Source organism: Chelmon rostratus, chromosome 20 (genome assembly GCF_017976325.1).
Source record: "Chelmon rostratus isolate fCheRos1 chromosome 20, fCheRos1.pri, whole genome shotgun sequence".
Lineage (NCBI taxonomy): Eukaryota > Metazoa > Chordata > Actinopteri > Chaetodontiformes > Chaetodontidae > Chelmon > Chelmon rostratus.
The window spans coordinates 12,840,304-12,857,077 of NC_055677.1; the positions used below are offsets into that span (position 1 = coordinate 12,840,304).

Genomic DNA, 16,774 nt, shown 5'->3' on the forward strand with positions numbered 1-16,774 from the left:
AAACAAATATGACGGCATCATTTCATTACATATATAAAAAGATTTTTGGTTTGAAATGAAAACCAAGAATCATTCAAGGAGGATTTCCAAATTCAAACATATTCCTAACCCTGAAAACATGTTAAAATTAACCATTTTCCAAACTATTGAGACCCTGTCAGTGTTTTTTAAAACATTTTGTGGACTTTTACTTGTAATGAACTATTTGTGCATCATGGTATCGCTACTTTAACTCGAGCTTCTTCACATTTTAGGCACCAAATGAGTCCAGAGCAAAGATAATGATTGAGCCGGTAGGCTATTCAGCCACATTATGCTGTATGTCTCTCATGCATTTCTTTCACTTGAACTATTTTATTAAAAGGGTTCGAAATGTAGTGACCTCCTGGTGTAGCTGTCTCCACTCCTCTTTTTTTCCACGAGGAGGAAGGGGAAATATTCCAGCCTTACTGCAAAGAACTAAAAAAGTTATCTGAGCAAACATGCACACTACACACACCATAAAAAAAGAGAACAAAGTTGTTTAAGATTGTGCACTTTCAGTTTACTTGTTGCCATACACAACACTGCACAGTTAAAATAAACAGCATTTTACTACATACCCTGTTTAACTCCATAACCTTTTGATACTTAAACGTCTGAGCTGCTCTCACTTCAGCTCAGGACTGCACAAACCTTTAACAAGACCACAGGAAAATGGCAAAAAACTAACAAAACATTCACCCGCCAAGGTAGGCAGACATTTACAAACAAAATCCTTCAGGAGATGATTTTATAGTGCAAATAACCAGCAGTGCAAAGTCCACAGGAAACATGTCCCAGTCCATTAAAAACCTGAGGTAGATCCTGGTAGCTGTACAGTGATTGATTGTCTCCAATGTCCTGAGAACATGCAGCACTTTCATAGAATAACCACCAAAATGTAGCACTGTCAACGGCTCAAACACCACCACAGAAAACATCAGTAAACACTAAGATGAGCATGCTAATGATAGTGCCAAACTACAGTAGGCTGTCCGTATTTATCAGGTTAATATGCTGATGTGTCCTGTATATTTCACCTAACCGTCATATATTCTGTTTAAAAAGCTGGCACAGTAACATGCAAAAAACAATGCTGCATTTTATACTTTGTAGCTTCATTTTTACTCTGTGCAGCATCTAGAGTCCAGCTCATCGCTATTCATTTTTCACACGACTGTAAAAGATTAAATCCAACAATACATTCAGCAGTCGCTAACAGGTAGACAGCAAGTGTAGGAAAACAAACGCATGGGAATAAAAAACAGTGCAAATGCAGTACACGCTCCGTTTCACTGGAGGACTGAGGTAGATATGTGTTGTATGGCGATAACCAAGAAGGTATTTAATTTTGAAAATCTTCACCTTAAAAAAAGCAAACACTGATCTTACTAAAACCATGAATCAGTCAGTTGCATTGTATATAAGCTCAGTGATCTTTTGCATATACACAGTCAACATTTCTTGAGCTGGAGGTAGTGATTAAGACTCAGTTTAGGAGATTTTGTAGCAGACAAGTAACTCCAGTGTGGATCTTGATTAAACCTCCTGTCCCTGCATCATAGTGGTTTAGCAGCATCTGTGATCTGTGTGTGTTTGAGTGACAGCTCTGCATGAGTAAAGGAGTCAATATCTCAGAGTCAGTCAGTACTGAGGGTACCTGTTTCGGGGAGGCCCGTTCTGCAGGGTGTACTGAGCGGGTGGCTGAGGATGTGGGTGAGAGTTCTGATTGGTTGGTACTAGCACATCAAACACAGTCTTATTGGGAGGCACTGATTGCAACATGTTGTCTAGGTCCATGATGAGGGGAGGGGCTTGGACAGAAACTCGTCCACTGGGGAGAATGGGCCAATAGGCATGACTTAAGAAGTGACCAGGCGCCACGGGAGAGCTACTGTAGCTGTAAAGAGGAAGTCCGCCATGCAGGGGCACCAGGGGACCTCCGCTGAACCGCATGCTGGGTGGGGCGACAGCATTCGGGGGGGCGTATTTGGCGTAGGATGTAGGGAGCTCCCATGGGGGTGCAACGGCCTCTCGTCGGGCTGATTTGTGCAGTGGCGGTCTGTAGTCCTTGTAACTATCTGACCCAGCTTCGCTATCAAGAGGAACACGCTTCCCAGACAGGGGCATGCCTTTCCATTCCTCATCAGAGGAGGTGGAGGCCGGGCTGGCGGAGCTGGCCGAGGCACTGCGAGCAGAGGAGGCGTAGCGAGGTCTTGGAGGTGGTGAAGACCGAGGACGCTCCACCTTGCCCCAGCAGTCCCTCGTAGACATGTCCACATCCCCAGAGGCGCTAGGTGGCCGCAGGCTGTGCAGTAGAGAGTCGATGGCAAAGGATGAGTCCAGCTTGGGTCGGAACAAATCCTCTTGCGGCGGGGAGGTGTTTCTGGTGCGCATAGGAGGGAGGGGGGTGACGGGGGCAGGGGGTGGCTCCGATTCTGGCTTGTGTCCCTGTAGGATGTAGGGGGCCAGATCCTGGGCAAAGATTGTCTCATCCTGGCGCGACACAGCTGTGTTTTGCCTCTTGAGGAGCTCCAGAGGAACACGGCTCACCTCCACTGCCCAGAAGTTGCCTTTGCCCTGAGGCTTACCGGGATCCTTCAGCACCTACAGGTAGAGGGAGGATAGGCAGTGGGATGAGCACTTGGCCTGACAACCAAGTCAGACAGGACTGGCCAAGTCTCACAGTTAACCATCCCAATAACAATGGATAAAAGATAAAATCTTAAAACTGGTTTTTAGGTTCCATCCAAACCATCAGAGCATATTTCTGCAGGATCACTAACCCCATGGATAATGCAAATGTTAGGTTGAACTCTTTCCATCAAGCCCACTGATGACTCAAAAGACTAATCACTGAATTGCTGAACAGTTAACAACATGTACCTTCACAAAGCAGTCATAAGAGGAGAGGTTGTGTCGCACAGAATCCCTCCAGCCCTTGTAGTTTCCTTTGAAGAATGGGAAGAGAGTGCTGATCTCCTTGAGAATCTAGAAATAAACAGAAGTGTCAGTATGTCTGTGCTGTATTTCACTGTGTACACTATGCTACAGGCCAGTGCTAATCTAAACACACACTGATGCAGTCACATTGAGTTTGAAAGTTAATGTGCAGGAGTGGATGCCAGCAACACATGCTGCGCACCTCACTTAGAGGTTCTTCATGATATACTCTTAAAATGTTTGAATTTAAGTAGTATGGGTAGCACTTTTACAGTAGAACCACATCAGAATAGCTGAAATGTGAATATATCATGAACTGTTTATCTTATCACTTTCCTGATACAGATCAGTGTCTGGTTTCACTGCAGGCCAACCTTATCAAGACAAACCAAGAATGGCTGCGGTGGCAGTCACTCAAGTGTCACCAAGAGGCTGCTGGTTTGTGTCAGGTTATGAACTGTAAATAATCTGTCAGTGTGTCATCGAAATATTCAATAGAAAAGTGACAATAACTCTGATTCCAGTTACTTTCCAAGTAGAAATATACTACACAGTCCTGTGTTTCACCCGACTTTCATTTCAATGACATTTTGCAGGATTAAAAGTTATCATCATAAGCAGCGCCGTGCGTAAAACATCCCATGCGCCACCTCGACCCATATTACCTGCAGTATAGAAGTAGGCGCTCAAACACATGACACAAATTCGTCCTTACCTCAGATAACGTCAGTTTCTTTTCTGGGGACCTCTGAATGACCATAGCAATCATAGCGAGGTATGAGTACGGTGGTTTTGGATACCGCTGATAGTTCCTTTTCTTCCCACCGCCGCCGCTGATTTTCTCCCGTTCACTGCTCCACGAGTCCGGAGTGATAGTTTCCTGTTTGAAGTGGGCATCTTGAGGATTCGGGTATGATGAGCCCGGTGGTATGGATTTATCCATGAATGCCGTGGCACTGGTGAGGTGTTCGGGGCGCGCTGCGGGCTTCTCCAGACGCGTTGGCTGCTGAGGAACCATCTGAGCCGGGTGCCGAGACCAGTGTTGGACTGGAGTGTTCCGCACTACACCGCGAGACGGAAAACTCTGCTGCGCATTTCTGTGGAAGTCAAGTTGATGGTCGCGGTGCTCTCCAAGGTGGGACAGAGAGGGTAGCGCCAAGAGGTTCTGCTCCGGCCAGTGCTTTGTCATGTTGATCAGCCAGGGGGGAAGGTCGGCCCGCACGTTCGGACAGGAGCACGGAGAGGGGGAGGGAGGTCAAAGAGTCGGTCCTTAACTTCTGGCAGACTTCTGGCTCCAGGCTGACTCTATTTGAAGAGCAAACAATTAACAGTTTCATGTAAATCCTGCTGCGTAATCGAGGGGAGAATGACGCGTTATCTGAGAGCAGAATGACTGATCGCCGCGGGGGGCTGGGGAGGGTCTGTGTACGAGGAGGGGCGAGAAAAAGACAGTAAACCTGAAAATAACCCTTATGATAATATCAACATGCCACTTAATTCGCAGAAAGTCCGAGTTTGCTTTGGAATTAGTGCTTAGAAGATTTACGCACGGAGACACACAGCATTGAGTACGTATTTGGACAGGCAATTCACTTAAAACAAACAACGAAGTTTGTTTTTAACTACACCAGAGGGGATGCCAACATCTTCATCTTATTATCCCCAATAAAACCACGGAACATGTAGTCTAAACTATATTATCATGAGGAATTTCTGCTCGAGAGTGACACTCGGGCGCAGAGGCGAAAAGCAAAACTTGTGGGGGTTCGGGGGGAGGGGTGCAAGAGAGGTAATTTCGATTGAAGCTTACATGTAATCAACAATTTTTGGTGAGCAATATACATACGGAACGGCTAATATACAAACACCGAAACATTAAGAAAATGGCAGTTGCAATTTAGGAATCATTCCTTCTGACAGACTGCAGCAAATGATTCTCTATCTAAAATTATTCCAGTCATCGGAATCCCTGTTAGATTGTGAGGAATACATTGTTAAAGAAGCAAAGTTATTGATGCAGTTTAACCCTATTCCAGAGAGCAAGCCATCCAAATGTATACCCATGAACCAGGCTATTCTATTTTGAGGAAAATTTATGAATTGTGCTTGCAAGATGCAGAATAAATAATTTGGTGGTGGGCAGCGCGCAATGGTCGGGGATGTTTTGCGCACAGTAGGGTCGCCCTGTGACTATGCAGGATGTCATTCGGCGTTGAAATGAGTTTCAGGAATGCTCGTCTTTTGTTCAAGTTAACGCAGTGCTAATGTGCAAACGCGTTCTTCCCAGCAAGACAGTGAAAACAAGTTGGATTAGAAGGAACCCCACTGACAAGCTGGAGACCGTTTCTTCCCGGAGAAGCTGCTTAGCATGTGAGGAAACACAGGGGCCATTCGACACCATTTGTGAGTTTTCTGGCGCTTACAAGCGGCTAAGTGTCGTTGTTGGGTCGGACATTCACACCTTAAACAGGAGCGATCATGTTTTCCCGAGCTGCTGGGAACAGCCTCACGATATCTCCCAAACAAAAACTGCTTTACTTAATCCAAGAATCAACAACGTACAGTTACTCTCCTCTTTCCGCTCTGGCACTGAGCGCTAAAGTTGTATTTGTTCAAACCTTTTATTCCAATAATGGATATATTACTTGTGATAGGATAAGGACACGCAGCTTTCTTGAATGAAGTGCCTCTAAGATTTGTCGCCGGAAAGGGACAGAAACAAAAGAGCTGGAACCAAGAGGATTTTCACATTGTGTGAGACTTTTCTAATTGATTTCACGCAACTGAGACTGTGCTGCCAAATCCATAATTAAGTGACAAATAACCTACATTTGACAGTAGGTGTGTGGCCCACCTGCAAAATGGACTTTAAGTGCTTCTGAGCATTTTCCTTTGATGACACCAAACAGCATCTCAAACCCCATAATTTAGCTGTGCAATTAGCACTGCTTATCAGGTGATTGCAGAAATAAAGAGGACTATTTGAGTTTAGTTTGAACCACAGAGTCCCTGGCATCGTTTTATGGGGAAAAAAACTTACCATGTGAATTGGTAGCTTTTGTAATTTTTGCAGTAGAATACAAAACGTTTTAACTTATTTTCGAGGTCAGATGGCTTCCCCTGACAAACCTCCTTCACCTGCTGCAGCTTGCCTCACTGATTTTCTTCTCTGGTTGTCACAAGCTGCTGCACAGTCCAGAAAGTTTGTCCCCCTCTAGTGGTTTCGCTCTTAGAATAAACATGACTGCTCTCAAGAAATCAAGCAGTTATCTGTGAGTCTGATGCTCTTTGACAGTGGGGGTATTTTCTTTCCTTTAGTGAGCTGGAAAATGAAACATGTACAGGCAAACCCCTCACGCATCATTCTCAGTGCTTGGACCCAATTTACATGCCCCCACATAGAGAAGTGGTCGGTGCAAAACACGCTGATTTAAATACAAACTGTCGGTCTATCTTTTCCTGTCTGCTGGGGTGCCAGTTAATAGGTTTTGCCTGGATTAGTGAGCCACGCATGAGAAGAATGGGAAACTGCATGAATAGGATAGCAGCGAGGACAAGGCTGTTCACATAGGCTGATTGTGTCTGGACAAATCCCTCCTAAACTGCCTGCATCCTGAAACTGAAAGGATGAGGAGGAATGGATTTTTATTTATTTTTATTGATTGTTTCTAACAGGGACAATGCACAACAAACTTACTGCACCACATATGGCTAAAAGATACTGAGCAGCCCCAAAGTGATGTGCAGTTTGATAAATGTCAAGCTTCACTGAAAAGGGTTGGGACACTCCCTTTGCTGTCATCTTGTGGTATCTAGCCATGTAGCTGTCGAGATATCAGTCTGAATCTGTTTCTGCCACTACCGCCTGACAATGGAGGAACTCGGAGGGCTCAGAAATTATTTCGAAAATTTAGCAGCAGCTTCTCATGTCAGACACGGTGTCCCAGTTCCAGTTCCACTGCAAACTGTTCCCAGCAAAGTCTGCAGATTATCCAGCTCAGTCTGGACTGTTTTCTGTAAAGATGAATTTCTGTTGATTTTTTTGTATATGCCATTTTTGAATCAATAATAGCTATTGCAGTGAAAGCAGACATCTCAAAGATGGATATGAATAAACCCATGGGCACATAAAACCAAAACTGTGTGCACAAATCAGTCTAGACAGTTTGATAACACTGGAGGAAAGTAAGAAAATGTGCTCTTCTGTTATTCTGGTGACCCAACCTTTTAGCAGAGATGTCTCATTTTGTTATTATTAGTATAAATTAAGCTTATGGGGCTCTTATGACAATACTTAACAGCAGTAAACATTAAAATTTTAAAACTGACTGTTAAAAGGCTTCCTTTGCTCTTTTGTAGTAATCCCATGGTAACATTTTATGCAAATGTTCCTGTTTTTTAAACACTTTTCAGGTACTGCACTGTGCATTACTCATGCTCCCCTTGCTGTTTCCTCACTGTGTCTGTGCAGAGTGTCACTGCGGTGTTGTTTGGTCAGTCCACTGCAGGGGTCAGCAGATCGCCGGGTCCTCACTGTCTGTCTGTTTGAGGTATCAGCAGCTGATTCCGAAGCCGCTGGGAGCTTCCTTTGGTTTAAGAAACCAGTCAAACTGCTTCAACATGGCCTAACTGTCTGGTTGGGTGACATTGTTAATTTGATATTTACTTATAGGGAGCATGTGTTCAGCCTTGTGTTGTGTTGTGTTAACCAAGAGACCTTTTACATTCAGCTTATTGAACAAGGCTTGGGTGCTTTTGCACCATGGTATGTCACACCTACTTGTTTTTGGAAAGTCTGCATGCTTTCCTTTCCTCATGTGCACTTACCTATAAAATCAGGATGTAATGCAATGTTGTGTAACACAGTTTCCAGTTACAAAATTACTTTCATTTAAATATTATAGTTCTATTACAGATTGTGCTCCTCCTCATATGTCTTTCAAATTTCAAAAATTCTTTCCTTCTACCGCTGCTACAGATAATACAAATATATGTTATGCAAGCACTAAGCCCCTTGCACCAAAGTGGCCTGTCCTGTGCAATATCTGTTATTTTTTATCCATAACTCAACTTCAATCAGTACATTGAGAGCTTCTTAGTCTAGCTATTTTTCAGAGTCAAATCAATGCTCAACAGTAATATAGTTAAACAACTTATCAGCATCTTAATTCCCTCTCACCATGACTCATGCAATTAATTATTTGTTTCTGTACTTATTATTTACTTTCCTGAATATACAGTTATTGTTGGCTGTTTGGTGCAAATGGCAGCAGCAAACACTGGACACAGAAAGTATGTCTCTTCATTTTGGCTGGATTTCATTTGCTCTCTTTTCATTGTGGAATTCAATTTCTTTTTATTATTTTTAAAGCCCTCCATGGTTTTGCTCCATTATAAATTTCGGATCTTTTGACTCCTGCCTCTGCACCAGTACCCCTAAGGTTTGGCAACCAAATGCTGTAAGGTCCACGGTCCAGGTTTAAGATAGAAGGGGATAATGCTTGTACTGTTTTAGCTCAAACACTTTGATATGAACTCTTCTCTAGTATCAAAACAGCTGAGTGAGTCTATTTCAAATTTTAGAAAGCCGCCTGAACAGATGCTGATTAATCCCTGAAGTTCTTGCACCAAGTTTACACTCACGCACCACAGCCTGCGGGCTTTGTCGCCCTCTGGTGGCGGCTGTTCTGCGGGAGGAGAGGGCGCAGGTCCGGTTGTTATGGTGAAGCATTTCCCCTGAGGGCTGGCTGGAGCAGGAGCAGGGGACAGCAGCTGATTCAGTTTCACAGCCGCGGACCTGCACAGGAGCCACCGCCGACAGTCAACTCAACAGGTAAAGGTGCGGCCACATTGTTTTCTATCACTTAACGTCGACGTTGCACCAGCTGCTCGGTTTAACTCGGTTTAAACCGAACTGCCGTTAACGCGACGTAACGTTTAATTCACTTAAACAGCAGCGCGACTCCGGCTGCTGCCGCGTAGTTGAGAGGTAAGCTAACCTGAGGCTAAAGTAACGTTAGCATGACACAACATCAACGGTAGCCGACTTTATCGCTGCTCAACAAGTGTTTTTATCGTTTTTTGACAAGTAAGGGTCACCCACGCAGGATAAACTAACTGGTATCAACTTTATCCGCACCTGGGTACGTAATGAATGGAGCCAGGTAGGTTAAATGAACTGCTTACGTTACCTGTCAGACTAGCCACCTGTTGAGCCTGTAGGCGAACCGCTAGGTAGGTTAGCTAATCTGCTGCTCACAGTTAATCCTGCACAATACGGGGACAAGAGCAAACTCTTTCATTGTTGCTGTAGCTGTAAAAGCTTTTTAAAGCCGTTTTCAGTGATTGGACCAAAATGTTAAATAGTTACAGGGTGGTTGTGGTTTATGTTGACCTTTTATTCAGGTGGACTGTGTCACAGCTTCGTGATGGAGCAACAAGTGCAAAGTCTTACTACTGTCAATGCTGCATAAACGGACATTAATACGAGCTTTGATAGTCCAGGCTGCAGCTCGTAGTGTCATCCGGCGCTGTAGCCCTGTAGTAATATTGATTTATAGTGCAGTGTGGGTGGACAAAATAATATAAACAATAAAATGCAGTCTAATAAAGAAATCGCATTTATTTAAATAGTGCTAATAATACATTTTATGTGTATTTGATTTTTTGTTTGGCTTGATGTTTGCTTTTCCTCTGAAGATCACTGAGTGGATAATATACTGTAGTTATTTGACTTTAACAATGCATCATTAACCTAAATAAACTCACAAGTTATCTGTTCTTGGCAAGCCAGCCCTGCCGGTCCTTCTCACAAGGATAGCCATGTGTGGCCAAAGTACTTCTTCAAAAGTATGGTCAAATATTTGCAGGTTTCGCAATATAGCCCAAGATAACTTTGCGAGCTCCTTGATGCACAATGAGACGGCACACACACAGTCTTGCATGGCGTGAAAGATCTGGGAGGAAATCACGAAAAGGTCAGATTACATTTCAACACGGCACTTACACATTAGTGGACTGTAACCCATGTGATCCTGCAAAAGGCCCATTGACGGAATATAGAGCTAATGTGTGCATCCACCATCGTGCCAACAACAGGTTATCTAAACTGAACAAGCACTTGATTAGATACTACAAAAGGACAAAGGCCTGTGTAGCATGAGGTAATCATTGTAAAAAGATTTCCCTGAAATCCTAATATAGTTTTGTCTTCATGATGAAATAATTCTAACAAGTCTAATGACTCGAGCTGTTCTTTAAAGGTCGAACAGTGTTTGTGAAGGTTTGGCTCGCTGTTACATTCCTTCTCTTGTGCATAACCCCCACCCCCCGTTTTCATTGCTTTACTATTGCTCATGTACTGCATGTTTAAATGTGAGAAATTCTGCAGGCGGATGTCAAATACATCCTGTGGGCACCAGTTAAAGATTGTTTATCCCTTTATTTTTCTCTTCACATCTGTGCCTGCGTGATATGACTCTACTTCCTGCTTAGGAGCAGTCAGAGGAGTCGTAGTAGGCTGGTCTGTCTGTCTCCTCCCCATCCTTCCTCCTCCTCCTCATATTCTCTTCTGTCTCCTTCGGATTCTTTCCTCTACATCCTCTTGCCCTCTCACTCTGTATCCTGTCCTCCAAAAAAAGCATAGACTCTTTGTTTGTGTACATATCTCCAAATCTGTTTTGATATGTGTGCATCATACATCCACTCTCTCTGTTTTTCCACTGGCCTCCTGCTCTGGCTACTCTGTGGCATTGCTGAGATTGCTGAGTGATTATATGGAGCAGCTCAAACCATTACACATGACAGGACTTAATGTGCCCACCTCTTCTCAAGTAGACCCCCCCCCCCCCCCCCCCCCCCCCCCCCCCCCCCCCCGCTCTCTTTTGCAGTCACTTTCATTCTGTCCTCTTTTCAAGGGCTGCAGCTGATGTGCAAATAATTTTCTTGATTAATCGATTAATAGGTTGGTCTGCCCCTCGCAGTTTTCCCAGAGCCTTGTTTTGTCCTACCAACAATTAATCAAATAACAGTTTCAGCTCTGCTTCCTTTCTAAATTAATTGTAAATTGCACAGTAACAGGATAAAACAGCAACAACAATATTCAGCAGGCAGCTTAGGTAACTTGGCATTAGTTCAGATAGCAGGCAGGATCATTCCCGAATCATCAAGCTGCATTGACTCAGCATTGTTTGTTTCAATGAACGAGAAGGTGTGCAGGTCACATCAAACAACACACCGGGGCTGGTGGTCATGCACAACAGCTGAGCAATGTCATTTCATGATGGCAAACCATGAATGAAGCACACAGTGGCGTTTGCCTATTTCCACTGTGGCCAGATTTAAGGCTGAGCAGTTTTAGCTCTTGTGTTCTTGTAATTCATTCACGAGCGTGTACACCTAGGGCACCACCCATTTGATGAATGTGTGAGTTTCACCTTGTGTGTGTGTGTATTCATAGTGGTCTATTCATTCCAGCCGCTGAATGAAAGTTTATGTTCCTCAGCAGCTGTAGACCGCCCTTCCTGTTGGGTCATGAGGTGAAAAAAGTCAAAAGTGTACAAATTGATGCAGGGACAGTTTTTCCAAACACACAAAATATCTAGTCATATTCCTCAGTGCGTGTGCCATGTGCTGCCATGCCAGAGTTTGTACAATATCGATGATCTCACATCGTCTTTTCCCGTCTGTCTGGGCTCTGTCTGACTCAGAGAATCACAAGGCTCTTACACAGTTTAGCCACCAGCAAATTCCCCGTTTGTGCAGGAGCTTATTTTATTTGGGACAAAACCAGACTGCGAGACTAATGACATGCTAGTTTAGATCGCTGCATCCGCTGATAGCACACCACAAGTTGTCAATCGACTTGTTGCGGTACATACAGCCTGTTGATAGGAGCTAAATTTGTGAGACACAGATGGATGAGGTAAGATATCAACATCACGGAAATGAATGGGATTTTTTTACTCTTTTTATTTCCATTCATTATTGGAATTGATTGAATTACTTTTACCCAAACTAATCATGTGTTTGCTGTTATGTATGGGCATGCAGATATATGTGGTAGGTCAGTCAGTTTGTTAATTATAAACTTAGATGTAATGTTGCTCTTGTTGGTGTATAAATTGCTGTCTTTGCCTCATCTGATAGATTTCTCTCTATTTGCTTGATTCATATTTGGAGACAAATTCCACATTTAGAACTGACTGGCTGATTTTAACACGCTAACGTGTTGTCAACCAAGTTAAATGTGCCCAGAAATGAAATAGTTATTCATCTTTCACTCTTACCACTAGTTTCCTGCTCATGGTGTGTGAGGTCCAGTAGGCTGATTAGTGCCAGACAGCAGGCTGAGACTGACTGAGCTGGTAGTCTGTCAGACCCAGACAGCAACCTCATGCTGAGAGGATCTTGAATTTTCTTTTTCTTTTTCACCACATCCTGGCTTTTGCATTCAGTTACATCCAAATGATGGCCTTCAACTGCACTGTCCAGGAGGCTACTCTCCGACTTGTCTCCACTTTCAGGCTTTAAAGCATATGCGGGACTGAAAGGCTATAGTTAAGAGAGAGAGTAAAACTTAAAATAAGAACGCATGCAACTTTTGATGCAAACTCTTGTGTTAAAGTATTGGTTTGCATAGACAGAAGCCAGAGAGGAGAGCGAACATAGGAGTGGTGACTGGCGTACACTTGCTCAAGGCTCCTACGCACAGTAGGAGTCTGTAACAACAAGTTACACAGATAAACACCCAGAGCCTGCCGTCAGGTAGTTGTCAGTTCAAGTTCCAGTGATGTTTAAAAGACAGTGTTGCTAAGCCTGGATTGTAGGGTTGGGATGGATCTCACTGCTTAACACCAAATAAGTATGTTTATTTGCACCTGTGGTCTTGATGAAACACAATGTTTCTTTCATGCTTGTGCATCAGGACTAACCAGACTCAAGCGTAAACTTCACAGAGCCTCTGCTTCAGTTCAGTTCTATTCTTCTGTTCCTCTGCTCCCCTGCACTGATTGGCTTTGGCTGAGATTTGAGTTTTCTGGCTCGCTTTGCCAAGACAGCAAATTGAAGCATTGTCCTGTCCTGTGCCCTGTGTGTTAGCACATATGAATGTATTATGAGCGGGAGAATGAGAGTATCCGTGTAAGTTTGACTGTGCATGTGCCGTAACAGCTTTGTTTTCCTTTGAATCTCATGTTATATAATGAGTAAACCCAATTACTATCTACCATCTACCTAACCAATGAGCCATGAAATGATTTTATGGAGCCACATTATGCAAAGCTGATTGCTCGTCTAATGTACCAGCATATCAACAGGTACAATCTAACTTAGCTCGCTGTCACAGCCTTCATGAGGTCTGTTGTGGTCCATTAAGAAACACTTAAGGGAGTCTATGGATTTTAAATGTTATTTAACTTGTTATCAGGCAGAAACTTAAGTTGTTGATGAGATTTTTGTCAGCCAACTGAAACTAGACTGTTTTGTTTTTGAGAGATTGGATCTTCTTTGACAGATGGAGAAAGTCTCTATTGGTCGTTGCTGTCCTTTAAAGTATCCTGATGCTTTCAACAAGAGCTAGAAATGGGTTTACATGTAAACATGTGAAATGACTCCAAGCCAACCAAAGCTTTGCTTTCTTTTCCTGTTTTAAAGGAATGCTTGCTCTTATCCAACATTACCCAGAATTAGCAACATTGCCATTAACACCTTACAAAGCTATATCAATTTCATCTTAACAGATCTCAGAGAAGGAAGTTAGCTGGTTCTCTGTATGTTAATACAACACATTGTGACCCTGCACTTAAAGCTCAGTGTACAATATAAGAGGCTCAGCACAGATCCTGCAGTCAGGTGAGGCAATATGTTCTGAGCAAGGGTTCAGGATCATGACACTGGTTTATTGTCATGATCACATGATCTGTGATTGCCGTTAAAAGTAAAATAGACTGAGACAGTACGACACACATTAGCTATCTGCTCAGAATGTGGCCCACACTGAGGTCGGCAAGCTGCTTTTTTATATTATTATAGATTTCAAACGTAGAAATCTCATTCACATCTAACACAACGTGACTGATTGATTGCTAGGTGATATTGCAAATCAAGGGAAGGTAATAGTACATATCCAAATCAGACGCATTATTTCAGTGGAAGGCCATCAAACCACTGTGATGTGCACTGTCATCAAATTGAAGCAGAAAGAATATTTAACACTGCTTGTTTCAAATAGCCTATTCAGCAACCTTATGAAGTGTCGTTGGGCTCTTGTCAAACAGTATAATGAACATTGGAAGAATATTGTCTGCAAAAATGTGTACATTTATTGAGGCTTCTGATTTGCAGAACTCACAGAGCGATAGATGGATTAAGTTGCTGTGTTGTAACATGCATATGTCCCAGTCTGTGTTTTTGTGGTTAATGTCTCAGCCTGTTTAGCAGACAAAGTTTCGCCACCACATTTGACATTCAATCAGACGGATTTGTTTTCCTAATAATGTCTGATGTGAGTACTAACAAAACATGAGTCAGATGTGTCCTTATGAGAATGAATTCTGTCTGAGCAACACAATACGAACCTTTAAGATTCGGATCTCAGTGGTCTCTTAGATTGTGTCTGGCCTTATCCCACTAATACAGCAGTTAAGTTCCTGATGCGATTTTCCCTATTTCTGCAATCCTTTCTCCCTTTAAAGCCCTTTCAAATACCACAAAACATGCTCCCTTTTTTCATTTGTGAACTGTGCTTGAGAACACAGACCAAAAACAGGTTAGGCTGTTAATGCTGTATGGCCTTAATTGTTCCTCAAGTGTTTGGCATAGAACACGTTTGTTTCCTGTTGACCTTTTAACGTGAACATGGACTTTGGATGCCATGTTTTCTTTCCTATAGGAGGAAGACAGGTTAAAGAAAGTTGCCGCATGCCTCACTGGTGTGATAAATGAACCTAACATTCATAATCCACTTGTCGATCCTGTGCATCAAGTCCATGTACATGTGTGTGTATTGTTTAAATGAGTGATCAGTGTAGTGGCCTGCCAGTCTATGGGCGAGAGTTGAGCTATTACCTCAGTCTAAGGAAATCCTTACATTGTCACATATGACAAAGGGTGAGAGGTTACGTATTGTAAAAATAGAAAGAAGGAACAAATGACAAATGTCCGTCTATCCCCAAGGCAACAACTATTTAAATATTAGTCGGCCAGGTAAGAGACCTAATGGCAACTGTGACAGATAGATCTATAAATATGTTACTCAGGCATTTTAGATAGAGCCCTCACTTTGTAATACTTACAAGTAATGTTAGTTATGCTACAGATAGTTCATGTTATTCTGCATGTGTGTTAGGGTTAGTCTAAAATGTCTAAATGTGCCACTCTAAAATTGTAAAAAGGAAAATGAAAGAAAAGAAAAGATTTGAAATGATGTATTTTTAGCTGTGAGGAAGGGTAAAATAAGAAATTAAAGGATGGAGAGACAAAGACACATCGGGTAATGACAATTGCACTCCTCCACATCTGTGTGCGTGTGTGTTTCTGTGTGAAAGCTGATGACTTTTTAGCAGGCTAGACCAGAACTGCACTGTTGTACATTAATCTGTTCATCCACACAAATCGACAAATAAAGCATAAAAGTCAGCCAATTGCTTTATTTGTTGAGAAAAAATCTTGGGAAAACTCACTTAAAGTAATATCTGAAAACAATTTTCAAGCTTTAGACCTGTTGCAGTCACCTCAGTGGGATAATAAGAGGAGCCCTGTAACTGCAGCCTGGTTATTATGAATCACCCTACATCTCTTTAATCAGCTGATTTATGGAGCGCTGTGGTCCACCCACCTCCCACCTTTTCAGGCAGTTGGCTGCTCGCTGCAGTGGCTCTGTGGCCCAGGACTACTGTCTTGTCAGTCACTCTCTCTATCTCACTGAGTGCCTCGAGTTGACCTTACTCTCAGCGCTCACAGGCCTGAGCCTAAATAATAAATGAGTAGCCTGGAAAGAGCGGAGTGAGTGTGAGCCACGTAACTCACCCGGGAAGTTAACGAAAGGTAATGAGAGCGATCTTGCTGGCCCGGGTTGCCAGGGTTAGTACTTGCACTGAAACATGTCACATACCAGCTATTTAACCACTTTTCCAACGCACCCCCTCTCTCAGTCTCGCCCTGTGTGTATGCCAATGGTGGCGCAGTGTGTGTCGGGCTCCAGGGTGTGTCAATCATTAATGAAAAGCGTCCCACCGTCTCAGGTTTCCTTTGGGAGAGGAGTGGGAGAGCAGGGAGTAGGGGGAAGGAGCTCAGGGGTTAAAGATAACAGGATTAGGAGCGCAGTGTGTGTACATTATACTGTAACACGGCACTCACGTTTTCTTTCTCCCTGTTTTTTTCCTCCTCTCTTCCTGCCCACAGTGTCTTTGCAGAACCAATCAGAGAAACCTTTGTACCCAGCTTTCTCCTGCTGAAGACCTGCCAGAAAGTGCACCAATAACAACGCCAAGTTGACTTTGGAATAGTCTTCGCTCACCACCAAAGGATGTTTGAATCCCTGCACTGTCTGCATTAACTAAAGTTTGCCTTGTGTGAATCCTGAAAATACCCATTTTCTCACCATTGCTTAAGCTTCCCAGCTCTGCCACTATATTCTCACAATGGATTCTCAAAGACTCGCCCCTCTGTTTGATCCAAGCCTCGGACACAGTCACCACCACTTTGGATTAGGGGCTCACAGGGAGCACTTAATGTGGGTAGCAGTTTGACTCTGCCTCTCTAGTCTCTCGCCTCTTTGTCTCCCTCTCCCCCAGTGGATCATTGGCAAAGT

General features: G+C 43.3%; 1 protein-coding gene across 1 annotated transcript; it reads right to left on the bottom strand.

Annotated features, from left to right (window-relative positions):
- Window positions 1-1,665: 1,665 nt before the first annotated feature.
- On the bottom strand, window positions 1,666-16,090 carry foxh1 (forkhead box H1). The gene is made up of 4 exons (XM_041961243.1): window positions 16,076-16,090; window positions 3,680-4,269; window positions 2,908-3,012; window positions 1,666-2,628 (listed from the first exon to the last, which is right to left on the bottom strand). The coding sequence occupies exons 2-4, from the start codon at window positions 4,151-4,153 to the stop codon at window positions 1,666-1,668; spliced, it is 1,542 nt and encodes a 513-aa protein (XP_041817177.1). The 5' UTR covers window positions 4,154-4,269; window positions 16,076-16,090.
- Window positions 16,091-16,774: the final 684 nt, after the last annotated feature.